Source organism: Tachysurus vachellii, chromosome 24 (genome assembly GCF_030014155.1).
Source record: "Tachysurus vachellii isolate PV-2020 chromosome 24, HZAU_Pvac_v1, whole genome shotgun sequence".
NCBI classification, from domain to species: domain Eukaryota; kingdom Metazoa; phylum Chordata; class Actinopteri; order Siluriformes; family Bagridae; genus Tachysurus; species Tachysurus vachellii.
The window spans coordinates 10,749,298-10,774,996 of NC_083483.1; the positions used below are offsets into that span (position 1 = coordinate 10,749,298).

Below are 25,699 nucleotides of genomic sequence, written 5' to 3' on the forward strand. Positions count from 1 at the left end.
GCAGACAGACGGCTCACGCAGTTGCGGCCCGGTGCACAGCTGTGATCTGGGATGGGGGAGTATTTATTTTTTTTTGTACCTACACACACACACTCTCTCTCTCTCTCTCTCTCTCTCTCTCTCTCATACAGTCTCTTCTTTGTGCCGTGATGAATACATAGGTGATTTTTTTTTTTTATATATACCTCTCACTGGTTTGGTTGTGTTTGAGCTCAAATTGCAAAGAAATAACAAAGTAGTAAATAACAAAGGAGAAAAAAAAAGTAAGTGTAAAATTACTTTCTTGCCTCCTTGTCGTGTGTGTGTCTATTGAGGGGTGTTTAATCTGGAGAACACACGCACTCACCCGTGCAGCTGCTACTTCTGGGGTGTGTGTGCGTGTGTGTGCGCGCACTTACTCAGTGTTTCTGCCGCATGTGGCTGAATCAATGTGGACTAAAAGCAGTTGGATGTGCAGCTCTGCCACTTGCGAATGATTTGTTTCAGTTCGACTCCGAATATGACTCGTTTCTTCTCTCTGTTCTGTTCTTTTTCACCCAGGACTCTGAAACCCACTGGATTTTAACCTGATCACTGAAAGAGCATCTTAAGCCAAAGGTAGGCTGCTGTATTTCTGTTCTCAGGTTTGTTTGGTGTCTGTCTGTGTGTGTGTGTGTGTGTGTGTCTGTGTGTGTGTGTCTGTGTCTGTGTGTGTGTGTGTCTGTGTGTGTGTGTCTGTGTGTGTGTGTGTCTGTGTGTGTGTGTCTGTGTGTGTGTGTGTCTGTGTGTGTGTCTGTGTGTGTGTCTGTGTGTGTGTCTGTGTGTGTGTGTGTGTCTGTGTGTGTGTGTGTGTCTGTGTGTGTGTGTGTCTGTGTGTGTGTGTGTCTGTGTGTGTGTGTGTCTGTGTGTGTGTGTGTCTGTGTGTGTGTGTGTCTCTGTGTCTCTGTGTGTCTGTGTCTCTGTGTGTCTGTGTCTCTGTGTGTGTGTGTCTCTGTGTGTGTGTGTCTCTGTGTGTGTGTGTCTCTGTGTGTGTGTGTGTGTGTCTCTGTGTGTGTGTGTGTGTCTCTGTGTGTGTGTGTCTCTGTGTGTGTGTGTCTCTGTGTGTGTGTGTCTCTGTGTGTGTGTGTCTGTGTGTGTGTGTGTGTCTGTGTGTGTGTGTGTCTGTGTGTGTGTGTGTCTGTGTGTGTGTGTGTGTGTCTCTGTGTGTGTGTCTCTGTGTGTGTGTCTCTGTGTGTGTGTGTGTCTCTGTGTGTGTCTGTGTGTGTGTGTGTCTCTGTGTGTGTGTGCTGAAAATCCTGATTTCTTAGATCATTTCCGTCTCTGCTCTCATCCTGACTTACATTTTGGCATTTTAGCACAGAGAAACCGTAACATCTGAGTAACGCTTGCTTAATTTTAATTTCTTTGTAATGAGTCAGCTAATGAATATGTAAGTGGTTAGTTAGTAGAGGGGAACAATAACAAAACCCTGTAGTTTAGCCAAATTAAGACTCATCAGTGAAACTTTCCTGCTGGCGGCGGCGCTCATTTTTGTCAGCTGTAGTATGTAATGGAAGAAGTGATGACAGGGGGTGTTCATGTTCTCACAAAATAATCAGTGATGTGGTGCTGTACTGAGACTCAACACTGAAGCGCAGTTAGTGTCACCACCAACGGGTTCAGTATATTATTTATTATTAAGTGTTTTATTCCACTTTTACCACCGCACTTTGCCAAGTATCACAATTTTGTATGACATTGTGTTTTTTTTTTTGGAACTGGAAAGTCTTCCAGGGGGAAAACTTGCTGTCTGCTACAAAGCAACGGCACCGGAGACGTTCAATAAATGTTAAATGGACGATGATCTTTGTTTATTTTTAGCTTTAGATAATTATGCCGATTATTTTTTGTAAAATGTTATCACACAAGCGTTTTATCGGGTGACTAAACACGTGTCTAATAGCTACGCTATCAATTTATCAAGTAGATAAAATTCTAAAGTAGACGATCGAGACAAACTCGAGCTTTGTAGTGTTATCATTCCAGTGTGTAGAGTTTTCTTTTTGTCATCATTTGTTTGTGGTAAGATTTGTGTTTGTTTCCAGTGCTATAGAAGAACTTGTGAATTTTTTTTCATGCTTCCCAAAACGGATCTGTTCTGTCTTGTGGTAGTTAAAACCCTACTGCGTAATTTTGCAAAAGTTTGATCTACTTAGCAAAAGTGTGGGCGGAGCTTGGGATCAATCAGTTGTCGTCGATGCAGCTTAGTGGTAGATCAGTAGTCAGTAATTAAGGAGTCTATCAGCCACCAGGAAGAAGTTCTTGTTTCTTGTTGAGATGCTTTTGGGACACTGGGGCTTTTGGGCTTTTATTTAAAACATGCGCTTGTTTAACTGTGCTGTAAATGCTAGATCTGCTAGAAGTCTTGCAGAGAGGTTGAGTCAAGCTCTTCTGCTTCAGTACTGAGAATAGCTCAAAGCTCCAGCAGACCGTGCAAGCTCAGGCTGTGAAATCCTTCCGAGGATGGGAATAAAAGACGATGAATAATTAGCACAGCGTCTCCCGATGCGTGATGTCGGTGAAGCATGGTGAACATCAGTGCCTGGTAGCTGAACGCATGTTTTTCTAGATTAAAGAGCAGAAGAGTTCTGAGCGTGAATCACAGATGGAGGTGGAGGCGAGGGATGAACGGCGGTGACAGACAGAGCCGGGCTTTTTCAGGATAACGGTCAGCTTAACTGAGAACATGTGAGGTTGTGCAGACCCCTGAGAGCCGTGAGTACAGTAAAAGAGGGTGTGTTGGAATTTTTACTGCAGTTCCAGACATTGTGAAACATGGACTCATCTTTTAGTGTTGTTAGGAGCATGTATCTTTCTTTCCGAGGTTATACATCACCATACACAGGAGACAGTTCAGGGGAAGGGAAATACATTTAACGCAGTTAAAATACAATGGCAGTGTTAGTCAGTAGTGTTTAGAGGCCATGCCTCTTTCACTGGGACTGACAGACACTTTAGTGCCACACCACCTTAAATGACACTGACTGTACGCACATGCATTCCTTTACCCCTCCTTCACCTCATTTGCTGACATTTAGGCCACGCCTCTTTCATTGGGTTCCTCAGGCACAGTGGCCATGCCTCCTATGCTTGGCCTGACAGACACAGAGGCCACACCGCCTAGTCTGGCTCTGGTTGGCACAGAGGCCATGCCACCTACACTGGGACTGATGGACACAGAGGCCACGCCTGCTACTTTGGGTCTAACAGACAGAGGCCACGCCTCCTACATTGGGTCTAACAGATACAGAGGCCACGCCTTCCACACTAGAACTAACTGGCATAGAGGCCACGCCCACTACACTCATGGATACAGAGGCCACGCTCTCTACACTGGGACTGATGGACACAGAGGCCACGCCCCCTACACTCATGGACACAGAGGTCATGCCCACAACATTGTGTCTAACAGATACAGAGGCCACGCCCCCTACACTGGGACTGATGGACACAAAGGCCACGCCCCCTTCACTCATGGACACAGAGGTCATGCCCACAACATTGTGTCTAACAGATACAGAGGCCACACCTCCCACACTACAACTAACTGGCATAGAGGCCACACCCCTACACTGTGACGATGGACACAGAGGCCACGCCCCCTACATTACGACTGATGAACATAGAGGCCACACCTCCTACACCGGGACTGATGGACATAGAGGCCACACCTCCTACACCGGGACTGATGGACATAGAGGCCACGCCTCTTATCCTAGTACACTGTTTTGAAGCTGCACTGAACCTTCAAGCCTGAAGTCACTTATCTGTCTGTTATTGGAATCACCTGGTGTTAATGGGGTTAACACATTCCTCATTATTATTAAAGTACTGAACAACTGACACAACTGTTGCTAATAGTAGCTAATGACAACACAAGGCTGTCTTCTGTTCTGTGGTAAACAATCCTCCCAGCTGCCTCCCAGGGTCAGAGGTCACGGACCAACTGGAGTATGGGGGTGTGCTGCGGGCCTTCAGGGGGAAGAGTGGCATTCCCAGCTGCGCAGAGTGAAGAGGGGTGAAGCCTGCTGCTCTTCACATTTATACAGACAGTCACAATTTAGAGCTGCCGTACTCACACACACACACACACAAACAAACACACACACGAGCAGGTGATTGCTTCAAGTGTTACTGGAGGCAATTAAACATACAAACATAATAGAGGAGAAAGAAATATTGTGCTGCCTGGTGTGTGCGTGCGTGTTTGCGCACGTGTGTTGAGCGCTTGCGAGCGCGTGTGTTTGCGCGCGCGTGGGTTTGCGTGTGTGTGTGTGTGTTTGCATGTGTGCGTATTTGCGTGTGTGTGTTTGCATGTGTATGTGTTTGCACACTAATGTGGACATGCCAAACACTGCAGTGTTCTTCAGGATGTGAAGCTGTGACCAGAAATAGGAAGCATGTGTGTGATAGTTATTTCGAACATATATGCGCTTTTAAACATATAATTTAGAGTAATCATATCAGAAGTCGATCCAAACCAAGTCAAAATCACGGGAGTTCCAGGAAAAATCTACACTTATTGCCATAGATGAAAACTTGGCACAAGACCTTTTGTGAAGAGAAGCTAATGTATTACCAGGAGACATGATCCCTCTGCACATTATTTAAGGCAGCTGATGATAAAATGATGATAATAATATCAGTACAGTACAACAGCAACAGAACAGAAAGGTATTCAGTAAAGTCAGTAAATAGGAAGGAGAAAAGCGAGGAAACGTGGGAGTGGCACAGGGATCTACAGGATGCAGCACCGATGAGCCGTGGAAGATTATCTGTTTTTTGAACCTGACAAATTTCCATTCATCAGAGAAGAGATTGTTCATTAAAGCTCTGATTGTTAGACCTTCTAACTTGTAGGCAGTATATCTGCAAACAAGCCTGACGATGTCTGCGGTAATCCCAGGAGTCTGGATGCTCCACATAGAAACCTCTCAGACTTCCTCATACAGTCACAAGATGCCAAAACTTCCTCCGATTTTAATAAGCACTTCCTAAAATGGTTAGCAAGCTTCTCCTTGATTTTTTTTTTTATTTTTATTTTTTTAAGATTTATTCTAAAAAGAAATGTTGCTAAAAGCTTTTTTTTTGAACCTGGTGCTATTTTTTTTTCTTAGTTTAAACGTTGTCTACTTACTACTAAGTTTGTATTCTGCTGTTCATCAACAGATGGTTTATGGGTAATCCGGGGTCTCTGTTTTAAACATTATTTACCGCGAGTAGAGTTTGCTCACATAGGGAGGATTTGGCAGCATAAAAATAACTGAACACTGAGGATCCAGCTTTGTAGTTTTGCCTCATTACCTGTAGTTTATTTTTAATAAAGTGGTTAAAGTGGGCTTAGTGGTTAACATATCTTGCTTTGTACCTCCTCTAGAGTTTAATTCCCACCTCCACTCTGTGTGTGTGTGTGTGTGTGTGTGGTTTAGATGTTCTCCTTGTGCTTTGGGGGTTTCCTCCAGGGTCTCTTGTTTCCTCTCACAGTCCCATGACATGACAACACAAGCAATGTGTTGGCACCCCGTCCAGGGTGTCCCCCATTTTGTTCCTCAAGTTCCCTGGGATAGACTCCAGGTTCTCCACGACCCTGTGTGGGATAAGCGGCACACAAAATGGACGGACGAATGGATGGAAATGATTTATTGTGCATCAGATTGTTAATACAGTTTCCTTATTGCCTCATGATTGAGTGCCTGTTTTTTTTTTTCCTTCTTAATGAAAGACAGAGTGCTTTGATTAGAATTCAGCCTATTTCTGCACTGTCATGTAAGGCTGAGGAAATGATGTCGGTGCTCTCTGCAGTCCGGCTGCCACTCAAAAAAAAAAAAAAAAAGGGCGTTCTTTTTCTCACTCGTGCACAAATTACTGTCGAGCCAGTCCGAGTCCGTCGCACATCTCCACCGGGTCGTTAAAACACACACGGATTGAAGCTTGTGTCACTGTTTCCCACAGCGACCAGACTGCTGACAGCATGCACACACTAGTGCCAGCGTCCTGCGTCAGAATCAGAGCATCGCTGTAAAAACAGCAGTGTGAAGAGAGATGGAGAGACTGAGAGAGGGCGGGAGGGAGGGGGAGAGATTGTATCTGTTTTTGTGTAATATGGTTCTTTCAGAACTTTTCATTACGCTGCTGATATTTTTTATATAATTTTATAATGTGTCTTTTAATCTGGTCCAAGTCAACGTACAATCGTTTAAAACATCAAATATCCGAACGCTTTTAAATATTAATGAATCCATAATTGAACATACCAGAGACTGAGTGCTGCATTGAGCTCGGATCTCATAACTAATTGCGGAATGAATTGTGAAGCATCATAATTTTATTATAGGTGTGACTTTTATTTATATTTTTATTTATTTACTAACTGTAGCGTTTTGGGTGCCGTTATTTAACCTATGCTGAAATCTTTTAATAGCAGCATCAGTTATAACACACGAGGCCGAAACCTTCCTGTTTAAAGGAATGCGCCTGAAGGATTAAAATATTAAAATGTACTAAACCGTGCGAAACATCCTTGTCCAACCGGTTTCCACGACGACCAGTAAAATGTTTAATTGTTCTCTTTTAAAATTTTCCCCATCGTCATGAACAATGTAAGCTGTCTCTCAAAAACTGTCTGAATAGACCCCAGAATGATTCAGCAGGAAAGTGTTGGTCCTATTGGTGAGATTGTGTGTGTGCGCGAGAGTGCGTGTGTGTGTGCGCGAGAGTGCGTGTGTGTGTGCGCGAGAGTGCGTGTGTGTGTGTGTGCGCGAGAGTGCGTGTGTGTGTGCGCGAGAGTGCATGTGTGTGTGTGCGCGAGAGTGCCTGTGTGTGTGCGCGAGAGTGCCTGTGTGTGTGGCAAGAGTTCCTGTGTGTGTGCGTGAGAGTGCCTGTGTGTGTGCGCGAGAGTGCCTGTGTATGTGGCAAGAGTTCCTGTGTGTGCGCGCGAGAGTGCCTGTGTGTGCGCGCGACAGTGCCTGTGTGTGTGCGTGAGTGTCTTTGGTTTCATGAATGCTGAAGAGGGGAGATGGCACTTTCTCTTTATTTCCTCTTGTGTTGTCAGGGAACACAGTTTGAAAATATGTAGTTGTCTAGTTTTACAGTTCGTGAAATAAACAGGCTGATTGCTGTCATATGATGGGGGAGAACTGATGGGTGGGAATTAACAGGTGACCAAATTAGGGGGGAAGTAGTGCATACATATGAGAGAAGCGGAAGCATACGACACCGCAGTAGTTTGTTTGGTATGTCATGTTTACATTTACAGCATTATCAAGAGCGACGTACAAATGTGCTTTAAGTCTTTTTCATTAAATACATTAACTCTGGTTCACTAGGTTACTTACTGGTTTACTTACAGACTTAAGATACCATGAGCCTCAATCACTTTTTTTTAAATACACACATACATCAAATAGGGAGGAAAGTGCTAGTTTTATAAATAAGTAGGTCTTCAACCGTCATTTAAAAATAGCCAGTGACTCAGCTGTCCGGACCCCTAGGGGAAGTTCGTTCCACCACCTTGGTACCAGAACAGAAAAGAGTCTGTAGGATTTGTAGTATACTTACCTTTTACCCTGCGTGATGGTGGGACCAGTCGAGCATTGCTGGTAGATTGGAGGGTGCAAGGTGCAGTGCGAGCGAGGAGTGATGAGGGCTTTGAGGTAATATTGAGCTGGTCCGTTTTTGGCTTTGTAGGCAAGCATCAGTGTTTTGAATCCGATGCGTGCAGCTACCGGAAGCCAGTGAAGGGATCGCAGCAGCGGGGGGGATGTGAGAATTTAGGCAGGTTGAAAACATGTCATTTGGATCATTTGCAGAGGACGAATTGCGTTCATAGTTAGACCTGCCAGCAGCGAGTTGCAGTAGGTCCAGTCTTGAGATGACAAGAGACTGATCAAGTACCTGAGCAGACTGTGTGGACAAAAATCTCAGAATCCTTCTAATGTTGTAGAGAAGGAACCGACATGAGCGTGTCACATTAGCAACATGCGAGGCAAAGGACAGTTGCGTGTCCATGGTTACCGCAAGGCTGCGAGCTGTGATTTGAAGGGGAGGTCAGATCGTTATGCAAGGATATTGCAAGATCATGACCTGGGGATGAATTACCCGGGATGATCAGCAGTTCAGTTTTGCTGGGATTGAGCTTCAACCGATGAGCCGCCATCCACGATCATATGTCTGTCAGACATGCTGAGATCCGAAGGGAGACGCTGTGGTATCTGAGGGTGGGAAAAAGATGAGTTGTGTATCGTCAGCATAGCAGTGGTAAGAGAACCCGTGTGAGGGTCACCAAGAGAGTGAGTATACAGGGAGAAAAGGAGAGGACCAAGTACTGAGCCCCGTGGGACACCAGTGGAGAGTCTGCGTGGAGCAGATGTCACTCCCCTCCATGTTACCTGATATGAGCGTCCTTCGAGGTAGGAAGCAAACCATTCCCACGCTGATCCGCAAATCCCAAGACGTCTGAGGGTGGACAAGAGAATCTTGTGGTTGACCGTATCAAATGCTGCTAATAGATCGAGGAGGATTAGGACAGATGACAGCTTGGCTGATGTAGTTTTTAGAGACAGCATGTAGTTTTTAGAGACATCCAAAAGGGCTTTCTCTGTCGAATGTGCTGGTTGGGATCTTGGAGGTTGTTCTGTGACAGACAGTTGATTATAGATAATGCGTTCAAAAATTTTTGAAAGAAAAGAGTGAAGTGATACCGGTCTGTAGTTACTGATGTCTGATGAATCCCTTGCTCTCTTGAAGGTAGTTGGTACATGACCAGATGTTATGGATCCATTGATGATAGTGATAATGAATGGCAGAAGGTCTTGCGAGATCATAGTGGAAGGGAGTGGATCCAATGTGCAGGTGGTAGGATTGCAAGACCGTATGTGAGTTGTAAAATCTCTTCTGCTGCTACGGTTGAGAAATGTGACAACAAAGGAGTCGGGGAATCCTGACTGTGAGATCAAGGTACAGTCGGGACAGAAGTGAAGGTCCTGCAGATCATCTTGTGGTAGAAAGAAGCAAAGGCTTCTGCAGTCAGGGAGGATGAAGCAGGTGGAGCCAGGGGGTTGAGTAGAGAAGAGACGATGTTGTGGAGCTTACGAGGGTCATGTATATCACATCATTGCATCTTATACTGCCAACACTTTTTATCCTGATGCTGTACCAACGTTCACAATGATCCTCATCTCCTAAATGCCAGACACAGGACTGCCGCATGCGTATTCATAATTAAGTAAAAACCTTACCTTATAAAAATGTTGATGGTGCTCAAACAGGAGGTGTTCATTCTATATTTAGTTTATACACCTATATAAATCTATGCATACATTTCTGTGCTTCTCATGGACAGGAAGTAGAGTGATGGAGAAGCTTACTACAAAGAAATTCTGTATTTCAGAGCCACGTGAGTGTTGCTAGGGAACTGAGTGTAGAAATGTGGACTGAAATAGACAAGGAGAGGGATATAGTGCAGCCACTAATGATGACAGAGAAAGAGAGAGAGAGAGAGAGAGACAGAGACAGAGACAGAGACAGGAAAAGAACATGGAGCTAGCTGTTTAGCCCCGTCCTAATCCAACACTCAAATCAGTCTGTTGTTATATTAGTCCCTGCAGACCAACAGGCATAGATTATATCACACACAGTTAGCTAGAGGAATAAGCCGTAAGTGTCCCAGGTGTGTGCTGTGTGAAAGTGATATGATTTGTGATGTGTGTGTGTGGGGGGACGGGTTGGTCATTACAATGAAATGAGGGCAATTACAGTGACACACAGCGCAAACTGCGTAAGATGATACACAGTGTGTGTGTGTGTGTGAGAGAGAGAGCGCGAGACAGAGAGAGACAAACCTGTGAAGGGTTTGACAGATCACGAGAACAAAGAACAGATCCTGATGTGTGATATGTAAAGTCACTCTTGGAATTTAGCTTTGAGCACGAATGAAATTCACAGTATTGAAGTCCTGACACATCGGTAATGCAGATGCTAAGCAAATGCTAGCAAGTGACTGAGACTGATAGCTGATAGCATTGCTAACTGACTTATATGGTATATAAGCCTACTATATATAGGCTTATATATAGCGTATATATAGCTAACTGACTTATATGGTATATAAGCCTACTATATATAGGCTTATATATAGCGTATATATAGCTAACTGACTTATATGCTATATATGGATAATTTAAGACAAAATGAGCATAAAACAAGAAAGAATTGTTGGGAACGTTAACATTTTATTCAGCTGTGTCAGTAAATTCCTTAGAAGAGACTTGAAAGACAAAATATACTGTAATTACACCTTAGCAATATCAGCTAACCGAATGATCAGAAGTTGTGCTATATTTGCCAACATCAGCTGTGTCACAGCTCGCCGACTGTCAAATCTTCATGTAAACACTTGGAACACAATCTATTCAGTATGTTGTGTACAGTTTATGTTTGTGTTCTTCTGAGAAAGGAAACAATTCTTCCATTAACAAGAACCTTATATGAACAAACTCCCTCAGGGTTACACAGTCATTGGCTACCAACATGGGCCGATAGTTTAATTGAAGATGTTTCTAACCTAATGTGATATCTGAAGTTTTGTGTTTCTGCGGTTCAATATGCTGCTATTTTAAGCTGCGGCGAGTGCAGCGTTCGATACTTAAACGCTTAGGACAGATCTGAGGTCAGCATTTTAAACCCTATTTTTACCTGGCACGGTGGCTTAGTGGTTAGCAAGTTCACCTCACACCTCCAGGGTTGGGGTTCGATTCCCGCCTCCACCTTGTGTGTGTGGAGTTTGCATGTTCTTCCCGTGCCTCGGGGGTTTCCTCCGGGTACTCCGGTTTCCTCCCTCGGTCCAAAGACATGCATGGTAGGTTGATTGGCATCTCTGGAAGAATTGTCCGTAGTGTGTGATTGTGTGAGTGAATGAGACTGTGTGTGTGTGTGTGCCCTGCGATGGGTTGGCACTCCGTCCAGGGTGTATCCTGCCTTGATGCCCGATGACGCCTGAGATAGGCACAGGCTCCCCGTGACCCGAGGTAGTTCGGATAAGCGGTAGAATATGAGTGAGTGAGAGAGAGTTTCAAACTTAGCTGTCTGGTCAGAAGGAGTTTAGAAATGGCTCGTATCTAATACGTTATTGTTTCTATAGTGACAACTCAGATTTTTTGTTGGCAGATAATGTAATAAATCATTTAAAACTCTTATAATAAACAGATGCAAAAACTTGTAAATGGTTCTTGAATTATTCTTTAAGGACACGTTAATATAATCTCCCCATTCAGTTTATTAGGTACACCTACCTGTACATTTATGCATCAACAAGGCTTCTTTACCCACAGAACTTTTTGCTTCCCTCCATTTTTCCACACCGTTCTGTGTAAACGTTCTGTTTTTCCCCTTTCTGAAATGTGATGTGAATATTTACCTGAAGCTTTCGACCTGCTTGATTTTGTGCATTGTGCTACTGCCTCATACTGTAAATGGCTGGTTAGATGGATAATGGTATAAAATAAGCAGGTGTTCCTAATAAAGTGTTCCTAATAAAACAGGTGTTCCTAATAAAGTGTTCCTAATAAAACAGGTGTTCCTAATAAAGTGACCGGTGATTATATTAGTTAAGGAAGGAGCCTTCCAGTGGGAAATATTCATGATGAAGCACTTTTTTTCACTTTTCGGGATTTCTGTTTTAGGTAAAATGGCATGGGCGTGTTTTTGGTCTTAAATTTCAGAGAAAATAACAGGAAGTGGGTAAGTAAGTAAATAAATAAATAACAGGAAGTGGGTGAGGGATCGAATGTTAATGACTCCTATTAACATAACTGGTAGCGGGAAGTACTGTAACTTGTTTTATGAATGCAGTATGATGTGAGGTGATGACGGATATACAGAGATCTATTGGAGATCTGAAGATAAGCAGAAGCACAATCGTAGCAGTGTTTCCTCCATAGACATGCGCTAATATCCAATGAACTAAAGATCACTTTAATTATATTTATCTTGATGTAAATTTTATATTAAAAAGAAAGTGTCTGCGATGTTTTGTTTTTGTTAATAGTCAACATATTAAGTATTACCACCTTCCACTTTTCATGGAAAAAATACTTAAGGTTGTTCTGGGACGTGCCGAGTCAAAGTCTTAAGGTCTGCAGATATCTTATAAAAGTACAGCATGTACTTGAGAGACATAATAAGAAGAAGAAGAGCAATGAGCATTTAGGTTTGTTGGACTTGCCCATGACTCCTGCACATCACAGTACGGTACAGTACATATACCAGCTAACATACAGTCTCATAGCTCACATTGTGACATCATGCTGACAAGGAAGCTGGAAGATGAAAGGTCTCACCACATATGATGATGTCTCACTGGTGTGAATCATTTCTCTGTTCTTTTGTCCCAGACATGAGGAGCCAGAGGGCAGAACTGTTCTCAGATCAACACTAAAAATCGCCTGGTTCTGAAATGGGAATTCCCGCTAAAGCTTCTTCCTGTAGGCAACAGTAGCTCTTGTGTAGCGAGGACGTAAAGCCCCAATGACCTCATTTCATAAACGCTAGTTAGCATCATCTCAAGTGGTTTTCGTTTTCTTTAAGAGTTAGGGCTCCGTTTGGTTTTCCCCTCGTTGACCGTTTCCCCACTCGGGAAGTTCACAGCATAGGAATGTAATGTACTGGGGTAGAGGAGCTGCTAAAAATATACACTCATTTCCTTCACACCCAAACAATAATGAGGAAACGGCCATTCAATATTGTCTGTTTACAGTTGGCCGTCACAATTGGCCATTTGAACAGCGATGCCGTAGCGTACAGCTCAAAAAGGTCAATCGGCCCCTTGGTCAATCGGTGCCGTACAGTAGCCCATTTCCCTAAAGGTCACTTTGCACTATGGCTGTATTCTTTCCATTAAAGTTTGTTTACTGCAACGTATTCAAATGTCACCAGCAATGTTGTGATAACTTTTTCAACTCCGACGGGCTGTTAAAACCTTTTCAACCTAGAACTATGATAAAATAACCTACTCCTAGGTTTTAGCTACAATCCAAACAGTGATAATGCTCACAATGAGGATAAATAAGGCTGGAGATATCTGGTAGAAGTGCTGAGCAGAAGCAGGTGGTCAGACACTAATAGTCTAATATGCCTGTTATTGCGTTACATCAGGCAAAGAGCTGATCTGAGATCAGTGATAAAGGGCAGCTCAGGCTTTCCAGCAGAGGGCAGTGAGGCTTGATGCGAGTCAGCGGGTTCACAAGCTCACTCACGCACATACTGTACACACACACACACTCCTCTGATAATTCGGTTAGGTTTTAAACAGCAGGTGGTGAAGAGCGCTTGATTAGATTCGAAAAGGGAACCTTGTGTGTGTTCGGGGTTTGTAACAGAGTTAAAAGCCCACTCAAAGTGTGTGTTTGTAAATGGAAAGGCGGGTCAGGTAGCACCCCCGTCAATTTCTTTTCTTCCTTTCTTGCCAACTTGATATCAGTGTGTGTGTTTGTGTCTGTTTGTGTCTGTGTGTGTGGTGTGTGTGTGTGTGAGAGAGAGAGAGAGAGAGAGAGAGCGAGCAGCTGGAGGGTGGGGGACCCTGACTACACCACTCATGGGAGAGAAATGAAATATTCAAACCTTTTGTTTCTTGTCCACACGCTCACTCACACACATAACACACATACGCTCAAACGTGCTAACACACACACACGCTCACACATATCTTGCTTTGGTATCAATGTCCAATTTTTATGCCAAGTCAATGTTTGGAAAAATTGCCAGACCAGTTACATCTCCAGGGGTGTATTTACTTTGGCAACCTATGAAATGACTGACATTATTTCAAAATTCGAATTTCTCAAAAGTAGGTGGTGTTTTTTTCTAAAACAGCTCCACACACACACACGCAGAAAAGAAATAGTGACGAAACAAACCTTGCAGCTGTTACATGTGTGTGTCAAAGGAACGTTTGTGTCCAAGTCTAACACACACTTATTAGTGTAGTGACACCTAAAGACATTCAGGTCACATCAGAAAGATTTCTTGAATTATACAAAAAAAAAAAAATACACACATTTATTCAGAGCCCTTTTGTGTTTTTCCAAGTCAGTAAGTTTAAAAATACCTACATTAAGCAAGTTAAAGCTTAAACAATAATTCTTTATCAAATTCGGTTGTCGCTCACTTCCTGTTTGTGTCCGTTTCTCCGAACATGATACGGATGTCCCCAGCTGCCCTTGTGAAACAAACACCAGACATTTGCGTGTCTAACAACCCGGTGTGTTGATTCACTCAGTGGAGTTTAGCATGTCCTGCTGTGTGTGTGTGTGTGCGTGTGTGTGTGTGGCATGAAACATTATTGGAAATAAATCGGTGAAAATGAGAATCCAGACGACGTGTAGACGTTGTGCAGACTGAATACACTGTAGTGAAAATGTTCACTCACAAGTTCTCACAAACTCTGGGTTGCCAGATATCAAAACTTCAGCCCTCCATTTACTATAATCTTCCCCTGAACTTCCTTGGTCAGTGTCATTTAAGAAATGCTGCTTGTTCTCCCAATACTTTCACTTTTTCTTTATTTACTGTCTGATATCTCAAACCCGTACACACACACACACACACACACACACCCTACATAAGTCCCGTTATGTAGGGTGTATTCTCTGTATATTCATATATAGATTATGTATATCTATTTATTTGTGTATATCTGTACATATGTCTATACTGCACTACTTTGCGCTTTCTTTGAGATTCTAACTGTATTTCAATGTCTTGTACCCGTGTGCAATGACAATAAAGTTGAATCTGTTCTAATCTAATCTTGTCTGATAGAAGCACGTCTCGATCTAAGCCTCAGTCATGTTTGTTGGGCAGTAGAGGGCGCTCCATCATCACCGTAAAACCTTACGCCGTCCCGTTCTGGGAACAAGCAGTAAAAAATGTACTACTGCTGTGTCTTTTATTTTACTATTGGGTTTCCCCCGAACGTGTTGTTTGTGACAGCTGTTCCCGGGCGCATGCCGTCGTCATCGTCAGTACAGAGAAGTACAGCGTGAAGCCATCAGACGGTAGTTAAACCCCATGCTGAAGGTGATGCTGGCGTAGTAGCTGTTGCCATGGGGAGGACTAAGAGCAAAAAAATAAATATATATGTCCGTGGAAGAGCCGATAGCTGTTGCCATGGCAACTCTGCCAGTCTTGGGAGACGTGGTGAGGGTTGCCACGGCAACCAGGTTGCACCCGTCGAGTTGGCAATTTCAGTCTGGCAGCTGACGTTATGCCAAGTGTCTTAGATGGATTCTGTCTCTCTGAGCCCGTGTGTGTGTGTGTGTGTGTGTGTGTGTGTGTGTGTGTAACCCTCGTCTGGAGTGTATTTGGCTTGCGTGATGGATGAGTGGGATGAGTGAGAGCTTCACACCAGGTTTCAGCAGGTCTCTGTCTTGATCTTCGTAGTCAGTGCTTCAGAGTCACTGTGTTGCGGTCTTACTGTCAATGTTTGTACCGACCGGAGAGGTTGGGGGGGGGGATCCAATCATAAATCATCCCCGCGACCCTTTTCCTGATACACGTTACCGATATGGCGCTCAGTGCAGCTGACGTTCCCCAAAGAGCACCTAGTGTGTGCTTAGCCATATAAATCAAACCAGATACTTAGAGATGGTGAGAAATCACAGCAAGGTGTGATCAGTCACCATGGACGCTGTTGACATGACAACCACCATCCCAGATTGATAGGAATTGAGATCAAGCACTGAAAGTTTACATGCTCCAGTCGGTCTATGTGTTGCCATAGTGACCAGAGATAAGAGCCGCAAGGTGCGAGAAACTGAAACCACATGAAGGAAAGCACTGAGTTGGTCCCCGTGTGTTGCAGATGGATCAGGTGTCCGACGATGAACTGGACCATGCTGCTGAGGAAGACAGCGATAAGGAGGATCAGGACCTGGATAAGATGTTTGGAGCCTGGCTAGGAGAGCTGGACAAAATCACACAGGTTACACACACATCTTACCAACAAGTTGTCTTGTGAACAGTCCGAATGTTGTGTTTAAGTTCATGCATATCTGCCTCTTCTCTCTAGAGTTTGGATGATGAGCGTCAACCGGGAAAAGTACAGAAAGCTCCTCTCAGAGAAGAGACCAACCTGGCCAACTTCTCCTACCGATTCTCCATGTACAATATCAACGGTCAGCATGTACACACACACACACACACACACACACCTGGCTAGTAGTTTTGCTTCACACTACTTGCTGACTTCATGCTAAATACACGTGTGTTTCCAAAACATGAGCTGCATTATTTCATTTAATTATTAAATTATTATTATTTATCAAATGGTCTTTAAACATGAGAACATTTTTTTTGTTTGTTTGTTTTTTTCCTTTATATTTATTTGTATGATTATCTTTCTGTATGATGTGTAAGTTTATTACACATCATACGGTGATCTTCTGGAGAAAAAAGGAAGCTTCATCTTTGTAAGAGCTGAAAAAACAGACAACGAATGTACACATTAAACACTCAACCATATACTTCTCTTGCTGCACTATAGTCAAAATACCCAGTATATTATGCCACACTCATGTAGACAAATACACACAGATATTATGCCTTTTCGGTGGGCGCTAAACTACTATGTAACCGTGAAATGGAAATTTTTCTAACTACAGTAAAGTTATGCCCTCGTGTTCATTACTCCATAATCATTATTGCTACTGAAGCGGCTCAATCCTAATAAATCTTTAAATTTAAAAATAAGATCAAAGTAAGTACAAAAAACTAATTATGAATGTGATGACAATAGTATGTGTGTGTGTTTGTGTGTGTGTGTAACCCCTCTTCCTCCTCCACAGAAGCCATAAACCAGGGTGAGCCGGTGGATCTGGACGCCCTCATGGCCGACCTGTGCTCCATCGAACAGGAGCTCAGCACCATCGGCAAGCCTTCGTCCTCCTCCTCTTCTTCCTCTTCTTCCTTTTCTTCCTCTTCTTCCTCCTCCGGTCGCCCCACAGACCAGAAGTCTCGCCAGCGGGCTGCACAAGGGCGTTCTGCCAGTGCCCGCCACGCCGGAGGTAGCAGTGGTGGGAGCGCGTGCAGCAGCAGCCATGCCTCGCCAGCAGGTACAGTGCGAGTGGGTGGCGGCCAGAGCCGACCGATGCTCTCCAACTTCTCTCTGGACGACATCACAGCCCAGCTGGAGCAGGCCTCACGCAGCATGGACGAAGCCGCCCGTCAGACCTCAGAGTCTTCCACGAGCAGCTCTCAGCTCAGGCGCGCGGGCTCGTTGGGCGGAGCCAGCGACCAGGAGGCGCGCTCCGCCAGCCGCTCATCTCACTCCAGCGTCAACTCCGTCTCCGCCTCTAGCATGGACTCGCTGGACATCAGAGGGCAGGATGCGGAGACACAGAACCAAACAAGCACAGAGGTACACACATCGATGCAATACATCACACCATCAAACATCAAACACCCTTTACATGTATTATTTATTTCTGTTTATTTCTCATCTTTTCTAATTATTTGGTGCTTAATTTTCAGTTACAGTTAACAACAAACACTCCACACACTTACACGGTTCACAGAGTTTAGAAAACGTACGGATAAATACAACCTAGAACACAGATCAGAAGTAAATGATGAAAGCCTGCGACTCCTTTCCCAGGGTGCTTTGTGCTCTGAGGTCATGGAGGACAATAGTGCTCTCAGCTCCAGGGTGAGAACACAATAGTGGCACATTTCACCAGGCTTTGGCTCGACTGGGAACAACCATTGAAACAGATGCGAGCGACACACACTGTTGCAGAAACACCGAACCCTAAGAAAGCTTTTGGAAGATATTCCGTTGTATAAAGACCTGAAACTGCCTGGGTGTCATTTTTTTTTTTTTTTAGGCCATAGTAGTTATTGGTGGTTTGTCTGTATCATGACGAGCTAGAGCTTTTTTTTTAACTGGAGGAGAGAGAAAAGAAGCTTGTGAATTCGAGTGATAACAGGAACCAGCTTGTTTCCTGGATGTTCCACATATACTGTATGTATATGACGTTATTTTCTAAGTAAATAAGCACTGCTAGCATCGGCTGAGACGAATAAAACATGCAGCTGATTAAAATATTCACTTTCTACTAAAAACCCCAAAATATAATCAACCAATTGTTTATGACGCTGTTGATGTTGTTCCCAGTTTTATACCAGAGGGATATTATCATTTAAACTAAATCATTACATGTGTGTCTCAAAATGTGTTCTCATCTTGGAGCTATTACACATCTTTCTCTCTCTCTCTTTCTTTCTTTCTTTCTTTCTTTCTTTCTTTCTTTCTCTCTCTCTCTTTCTTTCTTTCTTTTCTCTCTCTCTCTTTCTTTCTTTCTTTTCTCTCTCTCTCTCTCTTTCTTTCTTTCTTTCTTTCTCTCTCTCTCTCTCCCTCCCTCCCTTTCTTTCTCTCTCTCTCTCTCTCTCTCTCTCTCTCTCTCTCTCTCTCTCTCTCTCTCTCTCTCTCTCACACACACACACCAGTTTATCCGTACATCTTTCAGAGAGAAATAAATGAAATTATGAAATAAATGTAGCCACACACACACACACACACACACACACACACACACACACAAACAAATCTGAAGGCGAGCCACCATGGATCTACTACACTAGAATCAAATTACTTTAAGATTCGACAAGGTTAACAGATGCCAGATGTGGTTTAACAAGCTTTGCATTATGATTGTGTGTGTGTGTGTGTTTGGGCTGTTTGGGCTGTTTTGTAATGGACATTCTAAAAGTCCAGAAAGGAACGAGCAGATTATAGAGTTCTTGCTCATTCTCCAGGGAGAAAGTGGGTTTGTATTGGTGATGACATTAATAAAAGAAGAATGCAACAAAATTGTTGGGCAAATTATTTTTCTTTGCTTGGATTCTGGTGTGTTCTGTTCAGTCTTTCAAAAAAAAAAAAAAAACATAAATAACCAATAGTATTATACCACTGACTAGTGGAAAGACTTGGCCACTTTTGTTTAATCAATTAATTAATTGTTTTGTTTTAAGTGTGCATTAGGAAGTGTGTGTGTGTGCATGAGTAAGTCTGCCTTCAATTAATCCACTTGCCCATTATGTGTAATTGCAACTGCCACTTCAGCTACAGCTAATTAATTCATTATTGTTGTGATGCCAGTTCATGTGAGTGCATGTGTTATAAACCCGACGCTAACAGCATGTGTGATGCTGCTTCGCCTGCCCTTTTGTCCTGTATGTCATTTTTGCACGATGAGCACGACTGACCTGTCACGGCTCCTAGATCCAGGCTGCTTATATTAAGCGTTTTATTAAATAGGAGCTTTATTATGGTAATTTCTGAACCATCAGCTTTTCAAACGAGCTTAAATATCTAATTTTACACTCTTTTCAGCTGAGATTTGGCAGCCTGGGTCTTCAGGAGAGTGCGTGTACAAAAGACCGAGGAAAAAAAAATATATTCTTATGAGCGTAAAACACAGTGCTCAAATTCTTACATTTTCAAACCTGATTGGTTTAAAGCTTTTAATCTGAGTTTGTTTTCTCTAACAGACTTTCGTTCACAGTTTTATATGAATGCACTCGATCGGAAACGAGTCCAATAATTATGTTGGCTTTGTAGAACAACATTCTGTTTTCCTATTTCAGCTTAGACAAAAATTTATAAAATTTAATGCGGCCTAGGGCTTTCGAGCCACATGCACCAAATTCGGATATGTTGTAGACCCTGGTCTGAAGTTTGTTGCTATTACTTTTCTAAGCGATCCGAGTACCGGTACTTCCGGTACCGGGTCTCAAATTGGCCTTTTTTTCCCATAGACTCCCATTATAAACTTTGGAGGTTTATAACTCGGCAAGCTTTACACCAAACATGGCCAGCACCTTTAGGGTGATACTCTGAACAAAGTTTTAAATTGGTGTACCGACTGGCCTTTCGGTTGTGCCGCAGCCCCGCCCCCAAAATATGCAAAATCAAAAAACTTTTTACAACATGGACATGTGACATATCAAAACACTCAGAACAATGAGGGGAACTTTCTCACGTGTATTCTGATGATGTCACGTGATGTCACTTGAAAATAAAAAAATTTGCACAACACGGGCATGTGACATATCAAAACACTCAGCACAATGAGAAGAACTTCATCAGGAGTATTCGGATGACATCACATGCTCATCTCCACTTGCCTCCAAATGTTTTGGCACCCTATCTTTCTGTCCACCTCGTCAAAGCCAACATCAAAGTTTGTCCCGACGAACTTTACAAATCTAGTTAACATTCTGTTCTTTAACGAAGAAATAACGTCTAATCGTTTAAGGAAAAGCTTCTTAATGTTGACATTTATGGAAGTCTTCAGTGTCAGATCTCTGTAACAGCCAGTCAGTTTTCTGCCAGTGGAGAAAGTCACAGAAAAAGGACCTGCTCAGTTCTCTGTAACATTTAAAGTCTCAATAACATGAAGAAAGTGGTTAACACATGCACTGACCTTAGGATTTCTTTGTTCCAAACCTCTCCTCACTTGCCTGCATGATTGACATGTCTTTCTTTACCTGTGTCTGTCTGTGATATCACCGCTTGGCCCGTCCCCCTTTTCCCAGCATGCCTCATTGAGAAGGGTCAATGGTAACGCTGCCAGACGGCACCTTGACTTCACCTCCCGCGAGGGGGAAGTGGATCAGTGCACTGTAAGTGTGTGTGTGTGTGTGTGTGTGTGTGTGAGGAGCATGAATGTGTTTGTGATTAGAATGACCGTGAACCACTAGTTAGTTTTATATACTTTAAAGGGATAACTATGAGATTTTATTGGGTTCAACTACGTTATTAAGAATGTAGTAAAACACAGCTTAAAAAAAGTTTAACTTTTTTATTTTGTTGTTTTATATACAATTAATTATATACTTTTTATATATATACACCTACTTTTGAGGAATTATTATATATATAATTTTTTTTTCTATTTATTTTATTTATTTATTTTTTTATGAACGGAGTTGCCATTTTATTCATTGTACTTCATTTTATCAAGACTCATTGGCTGTGTTTAGGTAAATCTACCATATATGTCACTTCCTGTCCTTCAACAATTTGCATTCAATGTCATTATTGGAAGCTTTTCACCAAATACTCTAAAGTTTACTTCTAGCTGCCTTGGTTTGCCTGGAGGCACCAGGCTAGTACGAAATTCCAATAAAAGTCGAATCCGTACAACTGAACACAAAAACGCTCCAATGGCCACATCTTCAGACTAAAAATAAACATTCTGGAGGGAAACTGGTTGTGTATGAATTGTAAAATTATTGGAACACATCACTATCTCCAATGTCAGAATAAAGTGTAAAACAAAATATCTTGTCTTTTTGTCACTTTTTAAGGGTTTAAAAGAGTTTGATTGGAGTTGTTCCAAGTAGCGAAGGCAAGTAAATGTAAATCAGACCCACAGTTTCTAGATAGTTGTGGGGGTTAAAAAACAGACCACATTCTTATAATCCTATTGGATTCAGGAAGCATGCTTTATAATTGCTTTACAGTTTCCACTGACATTGAAATTTAGTCTACCTTTTTTTTTTTTTACAACACATGACTGTTTGTGTGATCATTAGTAGATCTGAGCGCTGAGCTCTGATACTGACAGAGATACAGTCTGTAATTACCTACAGAGTGACCTAAATGGTAGGCTCACCTGAAACTGGCCACCGTGAACGAGTCATTTCAACACTAACACCACGGAAGTCAGAAAGCCTTCGTCATTTATCATGTTTATCCTTGTTTTTTTTTTATTCGCACTCCTTTACTGCCTGATGTATTTATCGCCTTTTTGCCTCCTATGTAGTTACTACACCGCGATCATCACACGCACTGCTTTCACACTTCTTTAAATGATCGATTGCACATTTTCTAGATTGTCCAGATCACGAATATTGCTCATTGTGCACTGACTGATCTTGTTTGTCTTTCTCCTTGCCGTTGTTAAAGCACTCCTACCTGGACAGGGAGACCTCTCTGATTCTCAAAAGTATTGCAGGAAAACCCTCTCACCTGCTGACCAAGGTGACGCCTTTCGCTTGCTCCTCCCTTTTTTTTTTTTCTTTTTTTTTTTTTAATAAATCTCTTTGCATGTGAATGATCTCTGCTTATCAGTGCCTCCTAACTTCACCCCTTGAGCCATCTGATTTGCACAGCCTCACCCTTATTGGTTTTCTGCACACATCATGTCCAGCACGATCATGTCAGCTCCTCCCATTAACTTTTCTCTTTACAGGAGATTTGCGGTGTTATTTTTGAGACAGTACCGGTGGAAGGTTTTAAATATTAAACCCTGATTCTAAGATCAGCTCTACTGTTGTTTGTACATGGTTTAAGATTAGGAATGGTGCATTGAGCTGATCTTAAACCAGAGCCTGACCAACCTGCCAGTATACAGAGCGATGAAAATCGTAAAGACCGCCAATATTTTTGGTAGATATTACGTAGATAAATTGTGAACTAGACTGAGCTTTAATCTGCTTAGTCTATTAATCTAATAAATTACAAATATCAATGAACCTGAAATGTTTAAAATGTTTTTTTAAGCACAAAACAGCACAAAGAAGTAAATTGTGCTTAGTACCATTACATTACAGCTTTGTTACTGTCCTGTGGCAACAAGATGTAAATATTAAGAAAGTCTCTGAGTTCGTGCCCCGTTTCCAAAACGTGACTTAATGAGTATTATTTTGTACACGCTCTAATCTGTATAAAATATCAGCTGTTGTATTTTTGACAGCTGTAAGTAAACCCAGATGGTCCTTATTTTTAGGCGAGCCAGACATTACAGGAAATTACAGATGATAATTATTAATATTGTTGTTGTTTGTGTCGTTAAAAGCTGATCTAGGAATGGTTCTAGTCTTGTTGTCTTGTTGTAATCCACCTCATCAAACAGACACATCGTGCATGAAACTAATCCTAGATCAGCATTGTTACTATGATGTGTAAATGTTTGAGGGCTTTATTTTTTGTGCCTATTTATGTTTACACTCCTCATAAAGGGTTCTTTAGCTTGTTAAGGGTTCACAACGTCCTTACGGATTGTGTCTCTGTCGTGAGGTTCTACATGGTAAGGTTTTTTTATCAGAGGAACAAACTGAAGAACCCTTTTTACTAATACAGTAGATATAATGTGCATGGGTATCAACTTGATTTACTTTCACACCAGCAGGACATTTTACGTGTATTTTTGTTTTTAACAAACCAGTGTTTACAGCATCTATTCAACCTGATGGGATTTCCCTTAAATTGTAAAAGGAATCAGAAGTTGCGCTAACTAGCTATTTAAGTTCTGTTCATTTTAGATACCCGGAAGAACCTCCACTTATGTGCAACACTGATTTATTTAATGTGTCATTTAATCCTGACACTGATTTATTCCTGTGTCATTCCGTGTGACTACCGGCGTAAACCACACAGAGGAATGTAGTCAGTGAACATTAACTCTCAGGATAGAGCACCGATTCCACTCCAGTGTTTAGCTGTACAGGTTACTGTGTATGTTTGTGGGTGGTTGTTTGCATACTTTGAGCTTTGAGGATTGCTGTGTATTTACAGAGAGACTCCCAATTTGATGAGAGTTGGAAGTGTGTTTTTGGCTGGAAGTGTGTGTGTATACGGCAATAAACCTGTAAATGTAAACTTTTGATTGGTTTCTGGAACATTTAATGTTTCAGAGGGACTTTAATCCTCTTACAAACATGTTTTCCTCTTCCTCTTTGACACACACACCTAACGCTGTCCTCGTGTGCGGCCCCAACACAGTCCTCGTGTACGGCCCCAACACGGTCCTCATGTGCGGCCCCAGCACTGTCCTGGTGTGCGCTCCCCAACACGGTCCTCCTGCGCGCGCGCCCTAACACGGCCCTCCTGCGCGCGCGCCCTAACACTGGCTTTGTTCTTGTCACAGCCAGTGTGAATGCCTGATTCATCACTGATCCTTGATCTTCTTGCCTCTTATTGTAGTTTTCATTGATTTTAGTCTTGCCAAGGTTTGCTCACAGTGCTGCCAACGATGGTATGACATCTTGAGAGTGTTTTGATGTTCAGGAAAGTAAAGTTCGGTACAGAGGCTCAGACGTCAACCAGACGGTTTGCCCTGAATCCGTCTTTCAAAAAAATCACAGTTCTTGCAAGTCAACCAGCTCCATTTCATAACAAGGCAAGGCGTCTTTCTGTCAGCAGGCAACGGGTTTCATAAAGAGATGAATGTTGTCTGCATGCAGATCCTTCCACACATTTTATGGCTGAGGATGAGATCACTGCTTTCTCAATAATAGTTTAATTTGTCTAAAAGCAGTGTTAATTTGGCTTTGAATGCTTTCGTATGATCATGCAAATCATGCCTTTGCCTTGAAGCCGCAGTCTGCGTTTCTGTCACGGAGGTTATTGAAGCCATGTACAATTTCCATTCTGGATCCATGAGCTCTGTCACACAAAGTTTTGCTTTATGTCTGAAGAAACTTGTCAATCTTATAAATTAGGAGTCTCAAATCTCAACTGAGCCTCCTGACGGCTGTGTGGTACAGTAGATCACCATAATCAGAGGCTAGATTGGGAGAAAAACAACTCTTGGAGCTGTTGGTTGTTAAGCCTGTTAGCTCTGATAAAGTTTGACACCACAGCCTTCATGACAGAATCTAGGCTTTCTGGGGAATTATTCAGTGGATGTTGTTTCGACTGTGTGTTGCCGCATTCATCTATCTCCTTATCGACAAGGCCAAGCATCCCCAGTTATTACATTTGTCAGCTTTGCCCAGTCAAGTCCAGAGTATTCCATCATTTGACGAACCCTCTCAGCATGATTCTGTCCCATTGGACTTTTAAGGCTTTTTAAAGCAGCTTAAAACTGACTTTCAATGTTATACGCAATGCTAACTATAAGAAGCCGAGCGGAGTTTTGCATAAGTTTCCTTTCATCAAGTCCTAGGCTTAGTGGTTAGCACGTTCGCCTCACACCTCCAGGGTTGAGGGTTCGATTCCCGCCTCCGCCTTGTGTGTGTGGAGTTTGCATGTTCTCCCCGTGCGTCGGGGGTTTCCTCCGGGTACTCCGGTATCCTTCCCCAGGTCCAAAGACATGCATGGTAGGTTGATTGGCATCTCTGGAAAATTGTCCGTAGTGTGTGATTGCGTGAGTGAATGAGTGTGTGTGTGTGCCCTGTGATGGGTTGGCACTCCGTCCAGGGTGTATCCTGCCTTGATGCCCGATGACGCCTGAGATAGGCACAGGCTCCCCGTGACCCGAGGTAGTTCGGATAAGCGGTAGAAGATGAATGAATGTTGGAGCTGGACATTTATCCCACTTCTTCAGTAGTTCTCAGGATAAGGATTCGGAAATCATCTAAATTTTTCCAGTCTTTTTTCCCAGACAGCAAGTTTTTAATACATTTTGCTTACATATATTTTTGTGTACAAAAGATTTGGACTCTTATTGATGGCAGATGTTGTATTCTTTGAAACCTGACACTCAGTCTGCAAATCAGACCAATTCCCTTTTCCTTGCAATGAACGGAGCACTCGTTAGTCCATTGCTTGTTAAATACACTGTATTCTGTCCATTTTTCTTTCCCCTAGCTACTACTTCATCTTTACCCCATTACTGATCTGAACCCTGGTCCGATTATAAACACACCATCAGACGCTAACAGTCGAAGAAATGACAGC

General features: G+C 42.7%; 1 protein-coding gene across 6 annotated transcripts in view; it reads left to right on the forward strand.

Annotated features, from left to right (window-relative positions):
• Window positions 1-413: 413 nt before the first annotated feature.
• raph1b (Ras association (RalGDS/AF-6) and pleckstrin homology domains 1b) overlaps window positions 414-25,699 on the forward strand; it is a 39,464-nt gene continuing 14,178 nt past the window's right edge. For 2 of the 6 annotated variants that reach the window (XM_060860951.1, XM_060860952.1), the window contains exons 1-6: window positions 415-597; window positions 15,875-15,994; window positions 16,082-16,187; window positions 16,857-17,428; window positions 20,608-20,694; window positions 21,983-22,057. In XM_060860951.1, the coding sequence (XP_060716934.1) occupies window positions 15,875-15,994; window positions 16,082-16,187; window positions 16,857-17,428; window positions 20,608-20,694; window positions 21,983-22,057 (960 nt within the window). In that variant the 5' untranslated portion in view covers window positions 415-597. Of the gene's footprint in view, window positions 598-15,874; window positions 15,995-16,081; window positions 16,188-16,856; window positions 17,429-20,607; window positions 20,695-21,982; window positions 22,058-25,699 lie in introns of all 6 variants that reach the window. The other 4 variants (XM_060860957.1, XM_060860953.1, XM_060860954.1 and 1 more) reach the window with 4 other exon arrangements.